Source organism: Trypanosoma brucei, chromosome 2 (assembly GCF_000210295.1).
Source record: "Trypanosoma brucei gambiense DAL972 chromosome 2, complete sequence".
NCBI lineage: Eukaryota > Euglenozoa > Kinetoplastea > Trypanosomatida > Trypanosomatidae > Trypanosoma > Trypanosoma brucei.
The window spans coordinates 826768-853068 of record NC_026735.1 but is presented as its reverse complement, the minus strand read 5'-3'; the positions used below and the strand labels follow the sequence as shown (position 1 = coordinate 853068).

Here is a 26301-nt window from a genome sequence, read left to right as displayed (position 1 = left end):
CACACACACACACACACATACATACATACCACGCGCATATATAACTGCTGGAAATAAACTTATGTGTCTAATACACAAATGAACATACGTTGCTTCAGCTTAATTTATATACCTTCCTGAAAGTAAAACAGTGACAAGTAAACAACATAACTGTATAAGAGATAGAAAGGAAGAGAAGTTATTATTGAAGCATCTAAACATATTTCTGAACATATCAAACACACACACACATAAACAGACAAACATATACAGATATACATTAAACAAAGAAAAATTACTTTAATCATTTGCCTCCCGACATTTATGAGAAAACGTCACGGAGTAAACTCCCACACTGTTTGCTGCAGGCGTACACATATGGGAAAACATAAGCAGGCGTGTGATATACAACCAAAGGCAAGTAAACAATAATAGAAGCAAATCCACACAACATTCCTCACTTACACACACATATCCGTAACACCATAGCACAGTCATGGGAATAAAAAGTAAGAAATGAAAGGAAGTAAAAGTAATCAAAAAACAGAAACAGTGAAAAGTAAAGAAAAAGTAAAATCAAATTTCCTCTTAAAATAATGTATTGTTGATTTCATTCAATTTATTACTATCCTCTCTCTTGTTTTACTGTTTTAGTTATTTTCTCAAAAAGCGAAAGGGAATAGTAAAATAGGCAAGAGGGGATGAGTTGAAAATTGTAATTATCACTTCCTGCTGGCTCCGCTTTTTTTATCATTGTAACTAATACAATTTATTTCTTTTTTTTTTGTGCAGAAAGAACACATATTATAAATGTGTATATGTGTTTTTTTTTTTTGATAGTTCGTTTATGTTTCTACAGTCGTATATTTTATTTCCTCCTTTTTGCTTTTTTGTTTCAACAAAAAGAAATTGATCCAACAGAAGACAAAAATTGAGTATACACCAAAGAATGGATCTGCACCATCATTTCTCCTGTTAAAAATTACGAAAGCTACACAAAACATTGGAGGAAATTATGATATTTGTAGGGAGTCAATCACAACATAATGAAAACGGGGAAAAAGAAAAAGACAATTATATGAACGCGCAACTGCGGTCCTCCGTCCACTTCTCTCTCTTTTAAAATGATTTCAGATATGTTTATTTATACTTAGTCACAAGTTTAGAGAAACGAAAAGGGAAAGACGTACTTTCTTCTTTTATACCATTTATCACATTTAAAACAACATAACGTGTGCACGCATATGCTTCATTACTCTCAAATATCATATAATTCTTTTCTAACTAGAATTTATTCTTATTTCTCATATTTCAATTTCTCGCTCATTTCTTTACTATCCTTACCCTTCTTTTTATTGCATCATTCACACCACTCCTAGCTGATACCAGCATCGAGTATCATTTATCTTCTTTTTCATTAATAAATTAAAAACTAATGATATGTCATTACTTAAAGTATTTACAAGTTTTGAGAAATTTATTCAGGAAGTCCCTCCTTAACAGCCAACGCAAACATAGCACCAGTAAAAAGACCCATAAGAAGGGCAACATTAATGCAAATGGCGGCAAGAGAGCGTTGACCCGCTGTGGTGAGGGATCCCGTACGTGGTCCATAAATCATTGAAAGGCCACCAAAGTAACCATTTGTGAGACCCCAAAGGAGAGAAACGGTAAAAGGAACCCCCACACCAGGAATTGCACCGGACACACAAAGAGAAAGAGGAATTATCAAAAGTGCACGTGCAAATGAACCAATCAAAACCATACGCGGAGACACATGCAACCGCTTGAACTGCAGCACAAGACGAGACAAGAAATCACCCAAGTTGAACATGGCAATGGCAACGGGAAAGTACCAAAAGTTATTAAGATCCATCGAGCCTTTAACGGCAAAGAATACACCAGGGAAGACCAAAAGTGTCGCAAAGAACACAAAAAAGCAAGATAGCAACATGGGCCAAATGCGTTTCACCACAACCATAACACTCGCGTCAAGCATCTGCTGAGCGTTGGTAGTGCCTTCAACCTGATCCGTATCCTTCATCTTATCTGGATCAATATCAGCATTCAATACATTCTTGTTCTCTTTTTCATCAGGATACCCATCTTCGTCTGCTGGTCCTGTTCCCTTTGCATCGTTTTCATCTTCGCCATCATCTGTTTTTCCATCCTTCCTCGCAGCATACCTAAATTCTGCAGCATATTTAATGGCATATGGGTTTTTCCTCAGAAGAAAAAGAAGGACGCATGCAACCACCTGAAGAAGCATGACTAATCCAAAGTATATTTGGGACTGAACTCTCTTGCTTTCAAAACTGCTGTCCATCGATGCTTTGATAACAATAGACATAAATGAAGTCATGAGGCCAGAGACAGCAAGACCCCACACGATGGCACCATAGAATTTAGTCGGAAACGGTCCCGCAAGTGCAGCATTGCTGGAGTCACAAAGTGTTTTGGAAATACCACCAACAAAAGCAACTATCATCATAGTTGCGATAGCACCATCTTCGCTTCCTCCAACTTCAGGGATCACTAAAATCACAATAATCTCCACCATAGGAATTGTGAGTCCAAAGATGAGACGCCAACTAATAGGAATCCGTCGGCCCAATGGTGTGAGCATAAAAGCCTCCAAAAGCACTTGCATCGTAAACACAACAACATTATAATACGTGAACATGTGCTTCCAGAATGATGGATTGGAGGATATCGCATCTGCATTACGCTGCGCAAACTTGTAATATTCCGAGAAATAATCATAATTCGAGTAAATGGCATTCGTCACATTCATCACCGACATCCCAAAAAAGATAAACGTGAGATAGACAAAAAATTCAGCTGTCGACTCAAAACCAAGCATTGCCATCTTTTTGAATTACTTGAAATAGTGATATAATAAGCTTGTCTATATAACAAAAAGAAAAACATATATGAAATGGAAGAAAAGAAAAGCAAAGTGAAAAATATAAAGGGAACAACAAATTCAGGGACTCAAATTATCAAGAAATAGAATTGTGTCATTATAACTATTGAGTAATTACAAGATTAGTGGCATCTTTGTTGAAATACGCACACTACTACAACTACAATAAATATAAAATTGTGTATCAATTATTAACATTATCTGAATAGCTACTTGCAATTTGAATCCTTTTAAAATAACATTCCTTTCGAATTAATTTCCTTTAAGGAAGTTAATATTAATAATAACAATGCTGCATTTGAATGCTAACACAAATCAACTTATCATATCACAATATAAATGCAATGGATATGAAAGAAAAAAAAAGAGTTAGAGTATTGAGTAATATCAGGCGTCTCTAAAGTGTTTCAAATATCATCATATGATACTGATATGAGTTCTCCCTTAATTCACATGATTTGAGTAATAGCGAAATGCTAAACTTAAAAACAAGAGTCATGAAGAACTTTTAATAATGAAACAATTATTGCAGTTTCCCTTTCTAATAATAGAACTAATGAACCCACGCGCGCGCACTCAAAGCATATCAAATAAAAATGATTTATTACACAGTCATTTTCTTACCTTACCAACATTACTCAGATATGACTCAGATAAACAACAAATATGCGAATATAAATATACATTTACGTGCATATACGTGTTCATTTAGTTTTCTCATATGGGGGAACTATTTAAATGACAATAAATAAATTTATATTCTAATATAAAGTTAAACAAGTTTATATAAATTAAAAATCCATCACACACAGGGCAAGCTTTTATAGCTTTAAGTCAAACAACTTCTCCAAATACTACAACCCATAACACACGCCTCTACAGCAGCATAAATTATGCAACCATGCTAACATACAAAATAAAATATGTAATATGTAATATCCCCTTTTTTGTCTTCTATTACTTACAATATAAAAAAGGAAGCAACACGCATAAACACAAATCATTAGCAAGCGGAGAAGGAGCAGAAAACAGATGACTCTCTGCAACTGCATAATACGCCTTGAGGGAGAAAAGTTTGAAGAAGCGCGGTCACTAAACACTCGGTGAGTTTGTCCTTTACAAAAAAAAAAATTGACGTTAAGGTGTAGAAAATACACTTTTCTCAAGTATTGAGTTGCATGCATTTATAACATCTTCCTTTATTTTTTTTTTCGAAATTACACAAACATTCGCCCTTTACCGTGCTATTTTGGGGAATGGCGCACTTTTTTTTAGGAGTGCTGATTCAGTAATGAGAAAAGGAAAAAAAACACAAAACAGATGATAGCGAAAGAATTAACGGGTTTTATTTTGAGAAGTAGGGCACGTTGGGGCGAATTCTTTCTGGATGAAATTAAACAGTTGTATGGAACTTCATGCGTTAACACTCATTTTTTTTTAATGGGTGGAAAACAATACTGCACAGTTTTTATGTACCATGGAGAAACAAACAGACGAAACAAAAAAAAGAACAAAAGCGGCTCTTGTTCTTCTTCTTGTCTTTTCTTCCACCCTTCCCTCTTTTTAAAAAATAAATAATAAATTCATCAACACCATTTCTTCTTTATGGACGCGGCGTACTGCAAATGCACTGAAGGTATCATTATGACATTATTTTTATTTTTATTTTTTCACAAAATGGGGCAATTGCTGCGACTGACGCATCCTCGAAAAGCATGAGTGAGGCCCTGTTCTGGAAAGTGTCTCCCAACTTCCCACCTCAGCAACCATTCCTTCATTAAGAACTACAATTTTATCCGCATGCTTTAATGTCGCAAGACGGTGCGCCACAATAATAATGGTAGAATCCCGTAGTAAATTGTTTCCCTCACGGAGCCGCAGCGTATCGAAGATTTCTCCTTCAGTTATGGTATCAATTGCACTTGTAGGTTCATCGAAAATGCAGAGACCAACAGCTGAGCCGGCTTTTACGAAAGCACGTGCGATGCAAAGACGTTCCACTTCACCGCCACTAAACTCACGCACATTTAAAGGTGCATGAATTCCGGATGAACGCTTCTGCACGAAGTTGAGCGCACGTGAAGCGGAAAGTGCCGCGCAAATGTTTTCATCACTGCAATCCCAGAGATTACCCAATGCAATATTTCCCCCGATGGAAAGATCCTCAATGAATCTCAAGTTGTTCTCTTCTTGCCACACGTTGGCTATTCGGCGCCTCAACATGCGAGCAGGGTATTGGCTTATATGTACTCCATTCACAAAAATGTCTCCTTCCGTTGGAGCATATGTTCGATTGAGCAGACGGAGAAGTGTTGTTTTCCCAGACCCGCTGTAGCCGGCAATGCCAAGGAACTCTCCCTTGTTTACGACAAATGAGACTCGCCGGAGGACATAAGGATGTCTGTCGCTGTATCTAAAAGAAACTTCACGAAACTCCACACTCCATGGTCCATCCAGTGAAGGAGGGGCAACGCCTCGTACGGGTCGATCAATTTTCCGCTGAACTGATTGCAAACCCTCCAAAACTTGATAACACCCCAGTGAACTTCCGCTAAAAGCGAGGTGCCGCCGGAGGTGAGCCTCATCGACTTGCGCTTCACTCATACCGCACTCGTCGTAAAAAGAGCCGAGGAATGCGTGATACAATGGACACCAGTGTTGAATTGAACGCAACTGATTCACTATCTCGGTTTGATCCAACGCCGATTGCGTAAAAAAGTTAGGTGATAAACGTAGAGCCACTGCTGAAACAAGCAAAAGTGGCAACGTGTCAGCCATCTGAAACAACCCGTGCAAAACATCACGCCCGCACTGCTCATAACGATCATTCCGCTCCGACGCTGTTGCGAAGGCGGCAGCCGCCGTGGCTGCCATCAACTCCCACCCGGAAAGACGAAGTGCTGCAAATCCCTGAAGATAATCCTGACGGCACTGCCAAACACAAGTGGACGGACTCGCAGTCGCTGCTCGCGGTGAGCTTTGAATAACGTCTTTTATCCATCCAAGCCGTCGCACACTTACAGCGCATGTGTGGCCGCCTGCTTGTAATTTCCGCTTCAATGCGTCCACAACGCATCCGCTGAACACGGAAGGTACTAAAGGCCATATCACGTGTTGTGTGAGAAGGTCCCACATGTAGCCAAGTGGTCTACCGGACTCCACGAATACCATTGAAAAGAGCACCAAACCGTACTGCACTGACGACTTGTCGTGACGGGAGGGGTGGGAGAAAGTCTGTTGAAACAACATTTTGTTGTCCGTAGATGATAACATACACTTTATTCCGTCATCCTTCTGTTTCCGTAGAAGGGTTAGGGGCGACGAGGTCAAGGAATTTTTGACGGGAAATGAGCAGGTGGGAGACACCTGATTTTCCTCTCCATTTCCTGCATAAGTGGAAGTAGCGATATTAGTGACTGAAGCTAATTGGCTCTTTGTAAACTGCGACTCCATGTAAAGGCTTTCATTAAGAAAGTACAGGAAATTACTCCATTGAGTCCCTAACCACATGACTAGAGAAACCACTGGAAAACTGAAGACGACTCGACACCCGTGCATCACTTCAAGTAGTGCAGGCACTCGACTCTGCAGCTCATCCATCACCGAACCTGAGGCCTGCCAAAGAGCCTGCGATACACAACGGGAGAGAAGCCAATCATCAGAAGGATCGTAGTCGGCCGTAGCCAGCGCCAAATAGGCATCAATGTGAATAGAAGTAATAATATCCGATAGGATGGATTGGATAACAAATCCACGGATGCAGTACAACGACTCAAAGGCAAACGTTGACGCAACCGCCATCGACACAAAAGTCGCTGGAAGCCCCATAAGTTGCTTTATGATAAACCGGAATGGCGACAGCTTGGGTGACACATCGCCGTTTAGACTCTTTCCAATCTCCGCCGCGTAGATAGGTCGCCAGTGGACGAAAGCATGCATCCCCAGAATGCATTTCAGAATAACCTCTGGTGAGAACAATACGGTAGCCGCCAAGGTGACAAGTTGCGGAATGGAGCACGAGGAGCACATTAGCTTCCAAAAAGAAGTTATTCCGGATTGAAGCGAGCGTTTTCTGTTATAGGCAGTAATTAAACCCAAATACAGCTCTTCAGGAAACTCCTGTACCACAACATCGGCTTGAGCAGCAGGCGGATACCGCGCGATTGAGTATTTACCTCGCAACAGCATGCACAGTGCCAAGACTTCCTCAGCTTTTACATCGTCGAGGATACACAATGCAACGCCATCATCCAATAAAATGTCACGGATGCTGCAGTTCACCAACGCCATGAGACAGTTCCAAATGTCGCAAACAAGAAGATGGTCCGGGTGCGAATTCTTCATCAAGCCGCAGTGAACTGCAAACACGGACGGAAGTTGCATGATATTGTGGTTAAACACTAAAGTCCTCACGTGTATGGACTCCACCCCGTTGCAATTCAAAAAAATGGCGATGGAGGCGTCATCTTTGCATTCCGTCTGCTTACTGTCGTGCCCATCTGTTTTTATTGTTGCCCTCGTAAGCATCTCAAGTATTTCATATGCCTTCCGCTCGCAATCCAAAAGAACCGCAGGCCTCGCCCTTTCGCGTAATAATGCTCGAGCTGCGATAACAACGGCAGCGGCGCATATGGAAATGCCAAGTGGTACAAACACGGCGTTACGTATATTTATTCTCGCGTGCATCACACACACCTGCACGCACGCTACTAATATAAGAATGGTAAACAATAGCCAAGTAAAAAAAAAACAGAAATGGAAAAAAGAACGAAACGAGTTTGGGAGGGATGTTTCTTTTCTTTTTTTTCTTTTCAATGTGAAAATGTGGAAGCGAGAGCAGCACAGTTGAAATAAACTTTAGTCGGTAAACAAAACAAAAAATAAAACAACAGCCACATTACACCAAATAAACAAAAGATAAAAAATTGAGTGATTAAAATAGTAAAATCGACATAAACTGAAAAATGACGAACAGCGTACTCTTACTGATGTCATTTTTTCCTGTGCCAAAAAGTTTTTTGCGTGCACGATGACGTGTGGAGCGGTTAAAGGGGGAAAAAAAGAAGTTTAACAGCACTTCCATTTCCCCTTGTTCACACCAACATATATATATATATATATATATATATATATATATGCATAAATCTATGAACAAGCAACACGCAGAAACTACCAACAGCAGCGTGTGAGACCCACCCTTATCTAAATTTCCCCCCCTATTTACTTCTTTTCATTTATTTTTTTTTCGTTTTCAATATCATATGCCTCTTTTCTATCTATATTTCCACCCCCCCCCCTCCCTTGTAAGGTTCTTCTTGCTGCTTTCGTTTCTTCCTTTTTTTTTTGTTGTTGTTGTTTTTTTACTGGTTCTCTTTGTTTGCTTTTGTTTTGTTTTTTTTTTCCTTTCCTCTCCCCATGCCTTTTTACCAACGCCACTCCACTCAACATTCTCACCATGAAAGTCTCCGTACTCGCAATTCCAACATTGTTAAAGTCGAAGGAGTCCGGTATTTGTTATTCTTTGAGGTGTTGTCGCTGGTTGAGCGGCGGGAATGTTAAGAGTAAATTGCGCTGGTGGGGCGGGCACAACACCCCTCGTGTTGTGAACCAAAGTTTCCACGGGATTTGCACGTAACGGAACGACGGGAATATCAAAGGAGGGAACTCCGGTAAGGCCCCGCTGCACAAATGGAGTAGTGGGGCCCGTGAGAGGAACTAACGGTGCATCAGCAAAACCTGCTAGAGAAAATGCATGACTCAGTTGCTGTTGTTGCTGTTGCTGTTGTTGCTGTTGGGTTGCTGGAACTTCGGCATATGCAACTAATGGAGGTGTATGATCCACAACAGGAGTAACTGGGGCTGCTACGGACGGAAGTTTCACCGCCTTCGGCGACGAGCGACGCTGCCGTGGTGTTTTTTTCACTTCACTTTTCTCCACTGGCGCCACCTCCTGCACATCATCCACAGCTTCTACAGTCACATCTTTTATGACTGGTTCCTCTTCGGCTGCAGTTGCAACAACTACTGGAAGCAGATCCTCCCCCTCAACAACAGGCGCTATTACAGCGGGTGCTACAACAGTTTTTGGTCCCTCCTTGCGTGGACTTCTGTTTCTTCTTCCCTTCGCTTCGATAACTGGAGCATGAATTATTTCTTCCTCATTCCCCTCTTCCACAACCGCCGCCACTACTTCAGGTTGTGTCTCTGACTTCACTCGTCTTCTACGTTTCGTTTTTGTTGTCGCCATTTCCTCTGCTGCTAGAGCCTCAACAGCTTCCGCTGCTTCAGGTGCCGCTAACGGAGCCTCATTTGCCACAGCCATCACCGGTGGCGCGCTTTCGGCCTCCTTTTGTTTCTTCAAAAGCGCAGCCGCATTCTGTAGTTCCTCGCGTCTCTTCTTGCTCAATTCTTCAATCAGAAGTAAAAACTTTTGTTCTGCTTCAGATTCTATTTTCTTTTTGAATGCACGTTCCGCTTCGGCATCAGCTGCTTTCGCCGCGCGGCGCCCTCGAGTAGTCTTCCGTGGAGGAGCTGGTGAAACGGATGCTGCCACATCTTCTTGCTTTAATCTCTGCAACTCTGCAATGGCCCTTCGTTTATTGGCGGCATAGTGACGAACAAGTTTGGATTCTTCCTCCTTCTCCTTCGATACCGCTTTCCGTATGGCAGCCCGAATGACTAACCGGCGCCGCTTCCGCTCTTCCCTCACCATTTGCAGAAACAACCGCTCTGCTTCTCTTTCACGTTGCTTTCGTTGTTTATCCGCAGCTGTTACTCGCTGCTCCGCTTTTGGTTTAGTTTTCTCTTTTGTTTTCACTACGGGTTCTGATGATCCCTTTGCATTCAACTTCGCTGCTTTTTTGGCTTTTCCCATCCCTTTCAACTCCTTCTTTTTAACGGATGGCAAACCACGAAGCACCGCGGCTCCTCGTAACAACAAGGACCGCAGCATCTTCGCCTACTCACTCCCCTTTAGGACTGAAGTAGGTGAATAAATACACACACACAATATATATATATATATATATACTCTCCTCCTATTTCCTCTCTATTTCTTTTTTCCTTTGTTGTTGTTGTTGTTGTATGTTACAATATGACTTCATTTCCAGTCAAAAAGAAAAAAAAAAGAGAAAATAAAAGGAAGTTAAAGTGAACCTCCTTAATTACTACAGATAAAAGAAACGCACACGTGCATCCCCCTTTAACCATAACGCATCCACTCTTGCCTAACAAAAGTAAAGGAATGGATGGGGAAACCATAGTTTTGTCCCCCCCCCCCAAAAAAAAAAAAAAAGTGCACAGCGCTGCCTGCCCTACTCATATGTTGTCACATGCATTATTACTCCCACACCATCAGGTGTAAAAGGTAAATACGGAAAGAGTCAGTCTCTTTTTTTAAAAAAAAAAAGAAAGAAAGAAATGAACAAGAGGGTCAGAATAAGATAAGACGAAAGGTAAAAGAAGGACTGAAGTCAAGATAGAAAATAATCGGACCCCACAACGATATCGCGAATCGAAGGTTTAACCTACGTTTACCATGTAGGATCCTTGTTGCCAGTCTTCTTTTTGTCATTCAGCTCAAAGTGCTTCGTGCGCTTCAAGACATTTTGAATAATCGACTTGCAGTTGGAGCACTGAAGCTTCAAAACAATTTTTTTTGTCGTTTTCGCCTTCTTGTGGAAAATAGGTTTCGTCTGACCACCATAACCGGACTGTTTGCGGTCGTAACGGCGCTTACCTCTGGCATACAAACGTGCCTTACCAGCTTTATACTGAACTACCTTAAAACTCTTGTGAGCATTGCACCTTTCATCAGGGCAATGCATTTTCTTCTTTTTGGGGTAGTTAACCATCTCCTTTCCTCCTCCTCTGCCCTCTATAACACAAGAAATAATAAATAAATAAATAAATATATATATATATATATGTGTGTGTATATATACGCATTTTTTTTTTTTATACGTGAATGTAAAAGGAAAGAAAATGAAAAAGAGGGTTGAGTTACATAATTCAGGGAGACATTATGCACCTACGTTTGAGCAGACAGGAGGACGAAAAAAAAACAAAACAAAAAAGAAACGGAAACAGAAAAAAAAAATAGGGTGCTTGAATATTTGCTCGTAAGGGTTCCAAAATAAATTATTATTTTTTTTTTGTTTTGGAAAAAAAAAAATGTGCATGAGGGTTTTACCGCCTCAGCACTACAAATGCAACCGGCACTCTGATACTTCTCATCATCATTCGCTCTACGCATATTCATCATTGGCTTCAGCTGCCGTTTGCTCGCGACAATCATATGCGTAGAAATTACGGTAACTCAACAAGATGGGCAACACAGTTGCCTGGTGACCAGATCGTACAATGTCATCAAATTCTACCCATTCGTGCCACTTAGGATTGATCATATCAATCACTTCTGATAGAATTGATTGCGCTGAAATATCAGTCATGAGACCATTAGCAATGAGTTCACTTGCAACCTCTTTGCAGAAACCCCGCAGGGTATCTACAGTAACATACGACTTTGTTCCTTCTAAATCTAGAATGCTCCAAATGTATTTCATAGCAGGAAGGGTCGCCGCGTGTTCCGTTGCAATGACAAAATCCAAATATGTCTTATAATCCATTACATGATGCTTGCCGCTGTGCGGGACGTGGCACTCAAATACCCGCTCAACCACTAAACTGGTAAAACTACTGTCACAGTAGCGGGCAAGTTCATCTATAGAAAGAACGCCATCACCATCAAGGTCCAAACTCGTGTAGTGCTCATAAATTCGACCCATGAGGGGAAGAGAAAACCAGTTGTCCATACTCAACACATCTTGTGTGAGGAACTCGGTAGAGCCCGGGTTCCAATATAACTGACTTCTGCGGACGCGAAGTACAGTTTCTTCCTCCAGTGCCTTCACAGTGTACATGTCGTCTGGATGATTCCCTTCTCCCTCATAAGAAATAACTAATGCTGCCACCGTGTCATCAACGCCAGTATCTGCCACTAAATGTGAGGCAGCCACATCCACCGTGCAACCCTCTGGAAAAGTCGTGATGGCATCTTGTGCGTCACTCTCATACATGCGCAGCAGCTCTGAGAAGACATCACTCTTCATCATGGTGTCGATGGCTATAGCCCCAGTACGTCTCGTATCACACATGAACATAAACTTTCTCGATGCATGACAGAGATAATACGGTTGCATCCATGGCGGTATATCCCGCACGAGGCGCAAATTCGGCACCAACTCCACTAGAAAGTTTTCAATATCATCCTGCGTTAAACCATTGGAAAGGGGAGATGATGCACTCGGTGGGCATCGCAGCTGCCCCGCTACTTTAGAAACGGGATCCTGCAGAACCATAGGAACAACCCTCGCAGTTAGTTCAAGTTTAATTCGCAACCTATAGAGAAGTAGCCGCTTAGCTGCGAAAGCATACATGGGAACGGCAGATATCGTTCCATCCTCTGCGCGCGGGAAGGATAAAAAAGTGGCAGGGGAAAGAAACGGGTGACTAAAGTACAGCCGCTTGCGGGACTCGCGCTCGGATGCCGGTGCCGCTTTATCTTCTTCAATGGTCATGTGGAAAACAAGGTTATACACCATACTCTTATACCCCTTGTATGATATCCTCAGTTCTTCGTATGTTTCTACACAGTCATTTGAATCTGTACCACTATGTTCCCTATACTTAACGATGTTATTCCAGAGTTCGGTTGGGTTCGTATTAGCGTACAGAGGCACAAGATGTGCAGCCAGATATCGTCGCCGAGCCTCACATGCCGCTTGAACAGACTGTTTTTCACCTAACGGCACAAATCCGGGAAACGTTAGCATGGCAAAGTGCTTTCTAATGCGAACCAACGAAAAAAAAAAGAGAGAGAGAAAAAAGAGAAAAGGGACGAAAATGCATGAAAGGAATAGAGGAATACCTCTAACCCAACCAACAAATGCACAAGCGCATGGACGGGTACAGACACAGAGTTTACCCCTACAATGCGGTTTTAAAGCTCTGAGGAGCAACATACACAGGTTCGTTAATTCCTCAAGAAAGTGGAGTAGGAGGAGGAGGAAAACAATATTCAGTCCCATACAATAACAAAACGACAAAAATTAAAGAAGTAAAGTAAAGAAGAAAAAGAGAAAGAAAAATAGACGCCTCGAGGGATGTGCACGGTATTCGACGCGCGGCATGCTAAGAATCTGATTCTTTAGAGGCTCCACACTCACGGCAGGAGGAACGGTCCTTAAAGTTTTTATACCCACAGTTACAAATCCACATGGCCTCACTCGTTTCAACCTCACCAGACGACCGGAGTGCTTTGCAGTTCTTACACTTAACCCTAGAGGAGAAATTTAAGAAACTACACTCCGTGCATGTCCAATCATCCGGTCGCGTTACTGACGAATGGGTGCTCCGCGATGACTCGGTCCGGGAAGCGCCGCACACTTCACAAAGTTTATCCGCTTTCACATTAACTGTGTGGCACGCGACACATGTCCATGGGGGTTGCTGTGATTCTTCACTGTTTTCTTTACCCTTTAAATCACTAGTAGTTTCGTTGCTAAGATTTGTAGCATTCTCCACCCCTACTGGAACCCCTGCACTACAAAGCATGCATTCCTTGCGCCCTCTGAAGTTGTGTGTCGTACATTTGGGACAAATCCAATCACCTGGAAGCAGTCGGGCCCTTTTCGCTTCAGCCTTTCCGCCACCTGAGGGACACGGCGCGCAACACAACATGCAAGTCTCACGTCTAGCAAAGTTGTGGGACCCGCAGGTACACACCCAATCACCACGTTTGTAGTTGGCAAAACGTGCAACACCAATGTCTGTCTCATACGTCTCACCAGCAGCACGGAGAAAAACAGGTTTCTGCCTGTGGCACTGAAAACAGACGGAACGTGACGCAAAATTTGAGAAACCACACGGGCAGCTCCAGTCGCCTGACACGCGTGCGAAGAAACGCACTGCCGTTACATGGTGGAAGCGTCTGCAGTACCTTAACGGCGATCCTACAACCGTTAGTGCACGCTGAAGCCCGCTGAACATATGAAGACCCAATTTTCCCTCTACAGTCAAGGGGCCACACAACTTTAGGTTTACATCATGAGGAAAAAAGAAAAAAGAAAAAAAAACAGGGTGTAGAGAGGAAAGTATATAGCACAGGTGCAAATCCTGAGGAGAAGGAGGAGGAGGGATATATGCATGACAAGACAAAAAGAAAAAAGAAAAAAGAAAAAGAAAGAGACCTTCTGACGGTACAAAGTTTGTGACGGTAGCAAATCATATAAAGGCAAAATGACGAAAGTGTGGCAGTGACTCGTTTGAAAAAGAAAAATAATGCGTCTGTTTTACACATTAGCGTAGCAGAGGGCCCCACTTTTAGTCCGCAGAATTTATAACACCTCGTGACCGCCAAAAAACACAGTCGAACGCGATACAACACAGGGTTAGTATTTTACTAACTTATTCAGTAACTATCCTTTCAACCCCCCCCCCCTGGACGCACTAAACCAAATCACACCAACAGTTTTCCTTTTTATGTGTGTGTGTGTGTGTTTATATAAAATCGTTTGGGAAGTTGTTCTTTACCAATTCCCGCCCGCTGCAGGTCCGTTTCCGCCTCTTTCAACTTTTTTTTTCTTTTTTCCCCTCCCATTCCCTGCCTTGCTCTCCAAGGAGTGGAAATCTCAGAAGGAGGGGGAAAAGAAAACAAAATGCGTAAATATCAGCTCTTTTTCCTCCGTATTTGTGTTTACTGTCTGGTTTCCTGCATCTTTCTTCTTTGAAAAAAAAAAAGGAAAAATCTTCCCTTCCGTATAAGAAGAAGCAAAAACAAAAACAAAAACAAAAACGGGACGTCTCTCGCTATTGGGAAAAAAATAATAACGGGTCCACCACTCCATCTTGAGCCGATTATTTACGTAATTACTGCTCACCCCATTCGTCGTCGTCACCACCAACACCAACACCAACACCACTGGCTGACAACACCGCACTGCCGTTTTTGGTCGCCGCTAAATCATTTTCGAATTTAATGGTGCTGCCCTCCACCACCGCAGCCGCCGGTGCGTTCATCCGCATGTTGGGGAAAAGATTGGGATATGCCGTGGGATTCGCAATAGCTTCCGATACACGCGGAAGTCGGACAAGCCCCAGTTTCCACTTTTCTACAACTTCGTCAACTTTTCCGTGGCAGTGTGTGCGAGCGTAAAAGGCAGCTTCCGCAAGTTTACCTGTGCGGCAAAGCAAATCCACGTTATCTGCGTAACGCCTTGTTAGGTGGAAACAAGTGAAAGCGATATTTAGCCTCCCATTCGCCACGCAGGTGTCACCCAACTTTGAAATAGCTTCCATATCACCCACGCATGAGTAAAGCAAAAGCAGGCCATTACTATCCCCACATTTACATAAGGCCTCCTTCGCCAGTTGAAACGCGCCCTTCGTAAGTGCCACGTCCGCAAGCTGCTTCCAATGACCAACTGAACCCGATTGTTTAGCTATTTCCTCCGCCATCGTCAGTCGACCAAGTTGCAGTGCCAATTCGAACCGATGGTCATCTTCTGATGTAACCTCCAGCGCCAACTCCAGGTATTTCCTTGACTGCAGGAAACGTGCGACCAATAATTTCTCACGTGCCCCAAGCGGAGGAACCAGCGCTTGAACGGCCACCAAATCTCCCCGAGCCACAGCAGTCATGCATTCAATTATACCGAGAGGAATTAGGTAACTTGTAATGTTCAGGTCCTTATCAATGCAAAGAACCCTGTTCTCCTTGGGCAAGTACCCAAGGAGGTATTGATCACGGGACACCACCGCAATGCTGTTGATTTCTCCCGCAACGTAATAACAAAGTCGATGCGCTTGGTTGATGAACACAACACAGTTACTTACCCATAACACTTCCTTCGCGCTCTCCATAACCTCCTCCACAACTTCAAAAGCAAAATCAAGCCCCTCCTCCGGTGTGGAGTCATGCGCATCAAAATAATCCACCACATCGTCACTATTGAACCGCAATGTAAAGAAGGCTGAATCGGTGACTATCGCAACAAACTCACCGTTTTCAGTCCACTGCACCGCCTTGGGGCTCTCATCAATTTGCCGTATAAAACTTAACGTCGCCCAATCATAAAACGCTAGGCTGGATGCCGTGCAAACACCAAGCAGCGGTCCAGCAAATAACCTCTCAGCACTGTCTACAAGAGATATGGCCCCACGATCTTTGAAATTTTTGTAAATACGTACCTCCCTAGGCGACAACATCACAGCATACGAACCGTTGTCCGGACCCCAAACGAACGACATGCATTTACCGAATGCTTTTGACCGCATGGAAAGCGAAGAAAGTATGGTGAAGTCACTTTCCCCAAGCGCTGCTACGAACTGCCCACTGGATCCATACACAATAGCGGTTGGACGCGACTCCAACGTTCCCATTTCCTTCGAAGGAAGTGCCAACACGTCACCGTCAGTCACATCCGCTGGAATGCCCTTTGCATCTACACGTCTTACATCATTACCAACCACCAACAGGATCTTTCCATTGGAATCCATCGTAAAAACGGGCCTGTCATCACCCACTTTGTATACAACAGTACCACCATCATAACCAACCACCAGAGCACTCGCGTGTTTCTTCGTTGTCATGGACCAACCACGATTCATACGAGAATGATCGAGATTAAGTACTAAACGGTGCGTGTCGGTGGTGATCACCTTCATTTCCATGTCCTCTGCAAGTGTAAACAATAGCGGTTGGCTGGGGTGAAACAGAACAGCGGTGACATTTGCCGTATGATGCGAGAAAACTTGCAGGCAAGCTTTGGTTTGATAGTCCCAGAGTCGCACAGTACGATCATCCGCTCCACTCAATAAATATGGCTTGTCACCTCCCGGATAATAATCCACACAATTCACACCATCTTCATGTCCCTCGAGCTGGAAGTTTGACACGGGACTATTCAAACTCCATACCTTTACTGTGCAATCCAATGAAGCAGTGGCAAATGTGGAAGGGTCCTTTGGGTTCATTGCAATACCCATAACGTAGTGTTGATGTCCCTCATAAGTCTCTACAAGTGCCCAATCACGACTCCAATCCCATTGTCTAATTGTCATGTCATCCGAACATGTCAGTAAAATCGGAAGAGTCTCATGTGCAACAATTCCACGAATGTAATCGTCATGAGCCTGAAAGGTTCGTGTCCTCTCCATTGTGTTATAGTTAAATACACGGACTTGCATATCATCCGTACCACAGGCAAACGATTGCAATCGGGGTATAAACCGAACACAACGAACGGGAAGTCCCGTGCCCGTATCAAATGATTTGAGCAGCGCTTGGGTCTCAAAGTTCCACAAGTTAATGATGCCGGAGTACAGCGAGCAAAGAAAAAGTGGTTCTTTCGGATGCATGTCAACCATCTTGACACGGTCACTATTTGCTACCATTAATGTTTCGGGCGGTGACATCATTTTTGACGACATTTTTCCTTCTCCTTCTCCTTTTCTCTCTTCTTTATTTTTCTTTTTTATCTGCTGTTGCTTCTCTTCCTTTTGTGCTCTTCTTCTACTTTTCTACAAACAAAACAACAACAAAAACAGCAAATAATAACACCTACAAGAACTTCTGCTCTTCCTTCTTTTTTTTTCTTTTTTCAGTATTTTTTTTTCCTTAATATTCTTTCTGATTTGTTTTTTTCTTCTTCTTTTTCTTTCTTCCCTTCCCTCCAATTTGGTGGTGAAAAGTTTCGTGCTTCTCTTTCACTCTATTTAATCTTCCAACCGTTAGGTTTCTTTTCTTTATTTTTTCCCCCTTCAAAGAATATAAATAAGAAAATAATAATAATAATAAAAGACAAAAATAAAAAAACAAGAAAAAGAAAAGGGAGCAGTTAACAGTTAACAAAAGGTCACTCACACGAATTGCAAAACAGTAAATAAATTAAGGAAGTTAGGTGAAAAATAAAGGCCCCACTTTAATAAATAAATAAGTGTATGTGCACATGTATATTAAAATTGTATTAAATTACATTTTTGTCTCATATCATCTACTGTGCGTGTGTAGTTTCCCGAATTATTTTAAATTTCATGAAGCATTGAAAGGGATCTGTCACCTGTATGAGTATACCTCTCTCATTTCCTCCAGAAGTTACGACTGCAACAACCACAATTAAACGAATAAATATTTCATTTGACATTAAACCGGCATGTCACATCACTTCACACATTTGAAGCACATTTTAATATATGCATGTGTAGATATATATATATATATATATATATTTATTTATGTATACACACATATGTATGTATTTCCATCCTTTAATCCTTTCCTTTTTATTATTCACATTACTATTATTCCTTAAAGGAGGGAAATATTATGAAGTGATTAAAAAAGGAAAAAAAAAAGAAAAATCGTAAAAGAGAAATTGGATGTAAATATTAAAATAAACAAAAACAACGAGACTGAAAAAGAGGGAAAAGGGGGTTACACACTATCGGATACTTAAACTTCAATAACATTTCAATAACCAAAAGAAAAATATGAAAGAGAAGTCAGAGAAAATGAGAAAGCGAGTGAAAAAGGGATAAGAAGAAGACGAATTATAATCGCCACACCATGTCAAATAAGAGAACACGTAAATATAGAAGTAACCCAATGGAATTCACGCTTTAATAATTTAATTAATCAATTATTATTATTTATATTATTCATTTATTAGTTATTATTTAACTATATAATAAATATACATATACATATATATATATATATATAAGCGTACACAGATACATATGTATATACAATATACGTATACATATGTGTATGTGTATGTGTGTGTGTACGAGTGACAACGCCCCTCCCCTCTCCTCCCCCTTCCTCAAAAAAAAAAAAATTGAAAGGACGAAGTTTAAAAAAAAGAAGAAGAGGTGAGAAGAGACGAAAAGAAAAAGCCTACACAATTATTATTATTATTAAAAAGGATAATAAGTACAACAATAACGGCAATAATCATACGGTGGTTGTACCCACAAATAAACAAATCACCAATAATACTAATACTAATAATAATGATGATGATAATCGTGATAATCAAAATCACCATAAAAATATAAATATTTAGATATTTATTTAATTATCAATGATAGCAACCGAATGGAAGAGAGGTTGAGACAAAACAAAGCAAAGGAAGGCAAAAGGCGTGAGCAAACAAATGCATAAGTGCATCAAAACGAAAATAGACAGAAACCAAATTAAATACCAAGCAGAAAGAAGAAAAAAAAATTAAACATGCACCAAACTAGGTGGAAGTTAAATAAGGAATATAAACCTCACAGGATCTGCACACCAAACTTCGTTCTTGCACTTTTTTTATTTTCAGTAAAAATAAAATTTAAACAAAAAAACCAAAAAGGTGCTCTTTCCTTTGTTTCTTTCTTTCTTTTTTTTTTGTTTCTTCCCCTTCCCCTTCACTTCACTTCACTTTTTATTTGTTTTCTATTGATGCGTATATGTTTTACGCAACCTAACAAACAAACAAAAAAGCACCACTTTTCTTCTTCCTCTTCTTCTTTCTCCTCCTCTTATTCCATTCCCAATTCCATACGTATATTTTCCGCTTTTTTTTCTAAAAAAAAAACAACTTTAATTCTCTACTTTGATGAGGTGGTGCATTAAAAAAAAAAAACATATCATTTGTTTTGCAGCAGCCGTTTCATCAATATCTAAAAGTTCATTTTATTTTTATTAGATTTTCACTCTTTTCCTTGCATTATTTATTTACTTTTACGTTAAAAAAAAAAAAAAACATTCCTTCACGGGAGACACGTGCAATTCCCTTCCGATTTCTTTTTTTTCCCCCTCTTTCACTTCGCACTTTTCACTCCTTCTCTTCTTTCTCATTTTTTTTTCTTTTCTGTTTAAATTCAAAAGAGTGGCGATTACAAATACAAAAATATAGAAATGTATTCATTTTGTATTCGTACGGAAACATAAGTAAATATACATGTAGAAATATGTGTAGCAAAAAAAAAAACTAAACTGCTGTTTGGTGCATTGTTGTTATTTATTTCCTCCACTTCTCCACTCAACATCCTTCCCTTTTTTTTTAACTGACATCATCTCTCTTTTCTTTTCTTTATTTTATTTTATTTTCTTCAAATTATTCTTTTATTTTTTCTTTTTTTTTTTGTTGCTGTTGTAAAACTCCCCCTTTCATACCAATTCCGTATGACCACAAATTTTCAAAGCAAAATGGAAGAAATTTGGGAAGAAAAGAAAGCATAATAAGGGACACAATAATGCATAAATAAATCAACATATAAATTTATATATGCACGCATGCATATATAAAAATAAAGAAAAAATGGAATAAAAGTTGAATACGGGTAAAAACCAGAATGGAAAATAAAGCATGTGAGGGCCCGTACATTTAAGGCGCAAAACGCATAGCGTATTAGTTTCCCGTTTTTTGCTTTTGCTTTTGCTTTTTAAGGATTAAAAATAAAAACCCCCACATTTGCTTCCACACCATACCCGTATAATTTTTTTTTTAATATAGCAGCAGTACCACTGGCACATATATTCGCATTCACTCTCTCTTTCAAACACCGTCCCCCTCAATAATCCACTGACCTTTCATTTGATCGCTTTCTTTTTTTTTTCTCTCCCCCTCCTCCTCTTCTTCTTTCTTTTTTAAGCAACAAACAAATCAAAAAAAACAGGAGGAATACATATATATATATATATATATAGTTCACACTCTTCCAACGTCGTTGTCGCCCTTTTTTAAAATTTTATTTTTTCATTTTAATTTTCCTTCCTTCCCTTTGTTGTTATTTCGTCGTCCACTTAACTTTTTTTTTTACTTTTAAACCCTTGTTTCAGTCACAAACGCAGCAGAGATTTGTGTTTTTTTTCCCACATTTTTATGACCTTGCGGTTTGGTTGGTGTTTAAATGAACGCATAATGCAACGGCATTCATCGGTTTGTCAACTCCCTTAACAGTACAAGTGCCTTCTTGCACGAAATCAAGCAAAAGTATATTTCCATGTGTATTGTTTCCCCGTCTTATAGTCACACGCTCCCCTCGCATAACACCATTAACATTTAAATCATAAAACCACTTCAAAAGATGTGGATTTTTATGCTTTGCAGCGGAATACAAATCGGGATGTGAACCGGGACACGCGCCACAACACGCTGCCACCGCAAAGTCGTTATTTCGCGGCGTACCGATAGCTTGCGTGACGTACATTTTAGATGGAACCCCGCCAATACTGACATCTTCCAAATCACGCGTCATGAGTTCCTCCAACCGGTCGAGAAGATCATTCAACTCCATTTGATTAACCCAAATGGATTTAAGCGCAACACTGCGGAGTCGTGCATAAGGGTATTCTACATAAGGTCTCACAACAAGAAAAATACGTCTGGTTGACTGCCAGAGGTTACAAAGTGGTGTGGTTAAAGAGACGGTTGTGGGGATGTAAAACTCCTCAAGTGCTTGCAGCTCCTCAACAAAGCGCTTCATCGTATGGCTCTCATTAAATCCGTAGAAATGCAAGAAATCGAGGATGACAAATTCGTTGGCACTTGCAGGTGTGGTCAAGAAATCCTTGACATCCTTCAGAACCTCTTGTAGTGGAACAGAAATATGGAAATGCGTTGTGTAAATTTTATTTTCCTGATCCGGACTTATGTTCATGCGTAAGTCGAGATAACGCACCCCATGATCCAAAAGCTGTCGAATAGAAAGATTTTGACAACGTCCCCATCTGCTGCTCACACCAACAGTAAGAAATCTTAAAAGAAAGGCCACATATGGAGGGAGGCTCCGTAACTTTTCAGGGGCATCTAATCCAAACGGGGAAAACATTTGTATGCCGTGTGTTCCTGCATTATGTGCTCCTACCATATATACTTGACCAATACATTTCTTCTCAATGGAAGACCGCGTGTCACTCATCCATGACTGCGGTGACCACTTTACACCACCAAACATTACAAAGATTCTTAACCGTCTCAAAGTCCCCTTCCCCTCTTTTTCTTTCTTTCTTTCTCTCTCACACACCCACACGCACCCACACGCACCCACACGCAAACGACAAACAAACAAAATAAAAAGAAAAAAAAGGAAGAAGAAGCAATAACAACAACTACGACGACAGCCAGAAGGTGCTTTAGTCACACCTAATCACGTTTATGAAGAAAATTCCAGCACCACGGGGCTTGGCCGCTACTTTAAAAAGAAAGAAATTAGGAAAGAAACGTAAGCACAAAACACGGGGAGAACTGGATAATAATAATAATAATAATCTTAATAATTATAATAATTATAATAATTATAATAATTATAATTATATTAATAATGGTGATGATGCAGTGGTTTCACTTCCTTCGGTTCCGGAAAGTTATTCAGTTCGGTTTGGTGTCTTTTTTTTTTCTTTCCCCCTCCCCGGATGGGAGCCACACAATAATAGAGACTATTCCTAAGAATAATATATATATATATATATATATACAATTAATATCCCCTTATTGGAATGCCTATCTTCTATATTATTGGTGGTGTACAGCAGTGCGGCCACACACTTAAGAGAAACCATTCAAAATAAATAAATAAATGAACCAAAGGGAAGAAGAAAAGAAAGTGGTACAATGAAAACATCACTTAATAATAATAACAATAATAACAGTAACACGCACATGCAGAACGAGTTGAAAGATGTCAGGGATAAGCTCCTCAGACAATTAATGCTGCAATTTATTTATCCGCTCAGTCATGACGCCATAAGAAACGACAAAGAATCTTGGACAGCGCACCAGTACGGAACATGCAAAAACAGTAGTAGTACTAGAACGCACTGACTCGAGCAAATAACAACAGCAATACTAATAATAATATAATAATAATAATCGACACAGTGATGATGATGATGATAAAGCAAAAAAATAATAATAACAAAAAACGTTCATAATAATAATTATGAGAGTGACAATAATAGTGACAATAATAATAATAATAGTGAGAGCGGTAATAATAATAATAATAATGATAATAATAATAATAGTGAGAGCGGTAATAATGATAATAATAATAATAGTGAGAGCGGTAATAATAATAATAATAATAGTGAGAGCGGTAATAATAATAATAATAATAATAATAGTGAGAGCGGTAACTATTATTATTATTTTGAAAAGAAAGAAGGTAATAAGGTGCGGCAAAGGAGATCACAACCAACACATGAACCCAGTGGTAGGGCACAGTTGCAGGAGGAAGGATGCGTCCCACACACCCGCTCATCACCAGGACAAAAACGGAAACACATATATCGATATAGATATATCCTTTCTGTTTGTCCAGCGCCTTTATTCCCATTCGTCACTGGTAAGCCCCCGTTTCACACCAAACGTTAGTTTGTTCCCACCTTCAGGAAGTGAAACTCGTAAAGTGCTGTTTGGTGGCAGCTCCTTCGCGATGAGCATGCGGCCGATTTCAGTGACGATGTTCTTTTCGATCCAACGGCGTAGCGGGCGAGCGCCCATATTGGCATCGTGGCCATGCTCCAAAATGAAATCCTTCACACCATCATCCAGCAAAACAGAAAACCCACTGGATTTGAGACGCTCGTTAACACCAGCGATAAGATTGTCAACGACACCCCGCAGGTCTTCTGTACGAAGTCTTCGGAACACAACAATATCATCCAAGCGATTGATGAGCTCAGGTCGGAAGTAAGACCGCACGGCAGCCAACACATTCTCACGCAGTACCTCATAAGATTCATTCGTCTCCTCAGGGTTCAAGAGGTGCTCAGAGCCGAGGTTAGATGTCATGACGATGATGGTGTTGCTGAAGTCCACCGTCCGTCCACGCGAGTCAGTCAAGCGGCCATCATCCAGTACTTGCAGTAGCACATTGTACACATTTGGATGTGCCTTTTCCACCTCATCAAACAACACAACGGCGTGAGGGCGCCGCCGCACCGGTTCCGTCAACTGTCCGCCCTCGTCATGGCCAATGTAACCAGGTGGTGCACCAATCAACCGTGACACCGAATGTTGCTCCATATACTCGCTCATGTCAATGCGTACCATATGCTTTTCGTCGTCAAACAACTCGGCAGCAACGGCTTTAACCAGTTCTGTCTTTCCAACACCCGTGGGTCCAAGGAATAGAAACGAGGCAGTTGGGGAGTTGGGCCGCGACAGGCCCGCACGAGCACGAATAATCGCATCGGCAACCCGCTCAACCGCCTCATCTTGTCCCTTCACGCGTCGGTGGAGATGCATGGAAAGGTTTAATAGCCGCTCCCGATCCGTCTGACTCAATTTAACCACAGGGATGCCGGTCCAGCGGGCAACCACAGCGGCGACGTCACCTTCGGTAACCTTTTCCTGCACCAATGTGGCCTTCTGTCTTTCAATGTCCTCCTTCAACGACCGAATGCGGTCCTGAATCAGGGGGATGACATTGTACTGGAGGTCTGCAGCCAAGTCCATTTTGCCATCACGCACAGCGCGCTCCAGTTTGTTCTTCTTCTCATCAAGACGCGACTGCATCTCCTGAAGCTCATCAATACGTTGACGCTCATCATTATACTTGCTGACAAGTGGTTGCAACTCCTCCTCAACGCGCTGTATATCCGCCTTCACAAGTTTTAGTCGCTCCCGTGAAGCAGCTTCCTTGTCACGTTCGAGAGCCTTCGCCTCAATCTCCAGCTGGCGTTTCTTGCGCTCAAGGATGTCAATCGCCTCCGGCCGCGATGAAAGCTGCACCCTCACATTGGCACACGCTTCATCAATGAGGTCGATGGCCTTGTCAGGCATGAAGCGGTTTGTGATGTAACGGTTCGCCAGCTGTGCTGCAACAACAACCGCATTGTCAGTAATTTGAACACCATGGTGTGCCTCATACCGGTCCTTTAGGCCACGAAGGATGCTGATGCACTCTTCAACACTGGGCTCTGTAACATACACAGGCATGAAGCGCCTCTCAAATGCGGCATCCTTCTCGACATATGTGCGATACTCCTCCAGTGTAGTCGCTCCAATAGTACGAAGTTCTCCACGTGCGAGCATTGGTTTCAGCAAATTTGCGGCATCCATCGAGCCACCGGACTTCCCTGCCCCGAGGACGAGGTGAATCTCATCAATAAACAAAATAACTCCATTGGAGCTCTCCTTCACTTCGTTTAGCACACTCTTGAGACGCTCCTCAAACTCGCCCCGAAGCGAGCTTCCAGCGATAAGGGCGCCGAGGTCAAGGGAAAACAAACGTGTATTCAACAAGGTGTCCGGCACGTCCCCACGTACAATCCGCTGCGCAATTCCCTCCGCGATCGCAGTCTTGCCGACACCGGGCTCACCAATCAGAATTGGGTTGTTTTTTGTTCGTCTCGATAGAACGCGTATTGTGCGCAGAACCTCATCAGTCCGCCCAATCACTGGATCAAGTTTCCCCTCCTCCGCCAGTTTACACAAGTCGGTTGCGTATTTTTCAAGAGCTTGGTAGTTTTCCTCCTGGAATTCGGATGTAACCTTCTTTCCTTTGCGTAACTCCAGAAGCGCACCTTCAACGGCTTTCTTCGACGCGTGTGCGGCCTTCATGATGGCCTCAACTTCCTTACATTCAAACAACCCAATAAGAAGATGATCAACAGCAATAAGTGAGTCACCCCACTCTATTCGCTTCTGCTCTGCGGTGTTGAGCACAACCACCATCGCTGGAGAAGGTGATGGAACCGCGGGCGCGGGCCTCTGCTCCGGAAGTGCACCAACTCGTGCGGCGAGTGGCTCCAGCACCGTACCCGCATTGAGTTTACGCAATACACGTGAAGCAAGTCCATCTTCATTCTTAAACAATACAAGCGCAAGATGCGCGGGATCGACAAAACCGTTGTTGTGCTTCCGTGCCGACTCAACAGCATCTGACAATGCAGTTTGCGCTGCGTTTGTACATTGGCGATCTGAATGTGCCATTGTTTAATACCTGGTATGACTGTTGCAACCTTTCCTTATAGATCTCTTTTGCTACTTTCACTTCTGTTTGGCTTAAATAATGATGGCGATATATCTTCAAGCGGATGCAGCGCACGAAGTACGTGGGAACAAAAAAATAAATAAAGAAGGAAGGAAGGAAGGAAGGAGATAAATGAAGAAAAATAAAACTCAACCTCAATGCAAGAGAAACACAACGGTAACAAACTCCGTTAGTGCACCCGCATTTCCAATCAACTGATGCAGTCCGCAGGGTAAGCGATGGGGCGTAAAACGGGTTAAATAAGGGGGACAAACAGTTTGATAAAATGATAAGTCGTGCGCAACAACAAAAATAACCAAAAACAAATATACCGGTATTAAGCGATGGAAAGAAAAAACACTAAC

The 26301-nt window shown here is 41.6% G+C and overlaps 10 protein-coding genes across 10 annotated transcripts; all 10 read right to left on the bottom strand.

The window, feature by feature from the left end:
• Positions 1–1456: 1456 nt before the first annotated feature.
• Positions 1457–2848, bottom strand: TbgDal_II4300 (adenosine transporter 2; the record flags this gene model as incomplete). Its single annotated transcript, XM_011773655.1, has 1 exon — positions 1457–2848. The coding sequence occupies one exon, from the start codon at positions 2846–2848 to the stop codon at positions 1457–1459; it is 1392 nt and encodes a 463-aa protein (XP_011771957.1).
• A 911-nt stretch (positions 2849–3759) lies between these two features.
• On the bottom strand, positions 3760–4089 carry TbgDal_II4290 (hypothetical protein, unlikely; the record flags this gene model as incomplete). Its single annotated transcript, XM_011773654.1, has 1 exon — positions 3760–4089. The coding sequence occupies one exon, from the start codon at positions 4087–4089 to the stop codon at positions 3760–3762; it is 330 nt and encodes a 109-aa protein (XP_011771956.1).
• Positions 4090–4567: 478 nt separating this feature from the next.
• On the bottom strand, positions 4568–7591 carry TbgDal_II4280 (ABC transporter, putative; the record flags this gene model as incomplete). The annotated part of the gene is made up of 1 exon (XM_011773653.1): positions 4568–7591. The coding sequence occupies one exon, from the start codon at positions 7589–7591 to the stop codon at positions 4568–4570; it is 3024 nt and encodes a 1007-aa protein (XP_011771955.1).
• An 802-nt stretch (positions 7592–8393) lies between these two features.
• TbgDal_II4270 (hypothetical protein, conserved) lies at positions 8394–9857 on the bottom strand (the record flags this gene model as incomplete). Its single annotated transcript, XM_011773652.1, has 1 exon — positions 8394–9857. The coding sequence occupies one exon, from the start codon at positions 9855–9857 to the stop codon at positions 8394–8396; it is 1464 nt and encodes a 487-aa protein (XP_011771954.1).
• Positions 9858–10437: 580 nt separating this feature from the next.
• TbgDal_II4260 (60S ribosomal protein L44) lies at positions 10438–10758 on the bottom strand (the record flags this gene model as incomplete). Its single annotated transcript, XM_011773651.1, has 1 exon — positions 10438–10758. One exon carries the CDS (start codon positions 10756–10758, stop codon positions 10438–10440), a length of 321 nt encoding a protein of 106 aa, XP_011771953.1.
• A 393-nt stretch (positions 10759–11151) lies between these two features.
• Positions 11152–12993, bottom strand: TbgDal_II4250 (hypothetical protein, conserved; the record flags this gene model as incomplete). Its single annotated transcript, XM_011773650.1, has 1 exon — positions 11152–12993. One exon carries the CDS (start codon positions 12991–12993, stop codon positions 11152–11154), a length of 1842 nt encoding a protein of 613 aa, XP_011771952.1.
• A 103-nt stretch (positions 12994–13096) lies between these two features.
• TbgDal_II4240 (hypothetical protein, conserved) lies at positions 13097–13954 on the bottom strand (the record flags this gene model as incomplete). Its single annotated transcript, XM_011773649.1, has 1 exon — positions 13097–13954. One exon carries the CDS (start codon positions 13952–13954, stop codon positions 13097–13099), a length of 858 nt encoding a protein of 285 aa, XP_011771951.1.
• Positions 13955–14833: 879 nt separating this feature from the next.
• TbgDal_II4230 (beta prime COP protein) lies at positions 14834–17395 on the bottom strand (the record flags this gene model as incomplete). Its single annotated transcript, XM_011773648.1, has 1 exon — positions 14834–17395. The coding sequence occupies one exon, from the start codon at positions 17393–17395 to the stop codon at positions 14834–14836; it is 2562 nt and encodes an 853-aa protein (XP_011771950.1).
• A 3441-nt stretch (positions 17396–20836) lies between these two features.
• On the bottom strand, positions 20837–21913 carry TbgDal_II4210 (glycosylphosphatidylinositol-specific phospholipase C; the record flags this gene model as incomplete). Its single annotated transcript, XM_011773647.1, has 1 exon — positions 20837–21913. The coding sequence occupies one exon, from the start codon at positions 21911–21913 to the stop codon at positions 20837–20839; it is 1077 nt and encodes a 358-aa protein (XP_011771949.1).
• A 1370-nt stretch (positions 21914–23283) lies between these two features.
• On the bottom strand, positions 23284–25896 carry TbgDal_II4200 (ATP-dependent Clp protease subunit, heat shock protein 100 (HSP100), putative; the record flags this gene model as incomplete). The annotated part of the gene is made up of 1 exon (XM_011773646.1): positions 23284–25896. One exon carries the CDS (start codon positions 25894–25896, stop codon positions 23284–23286), a length of 2613 nt encoding a protein of 870 aa, XP_011771948.1.
• Positions 25897–26301: the final 405 nt, after the last annotated feature.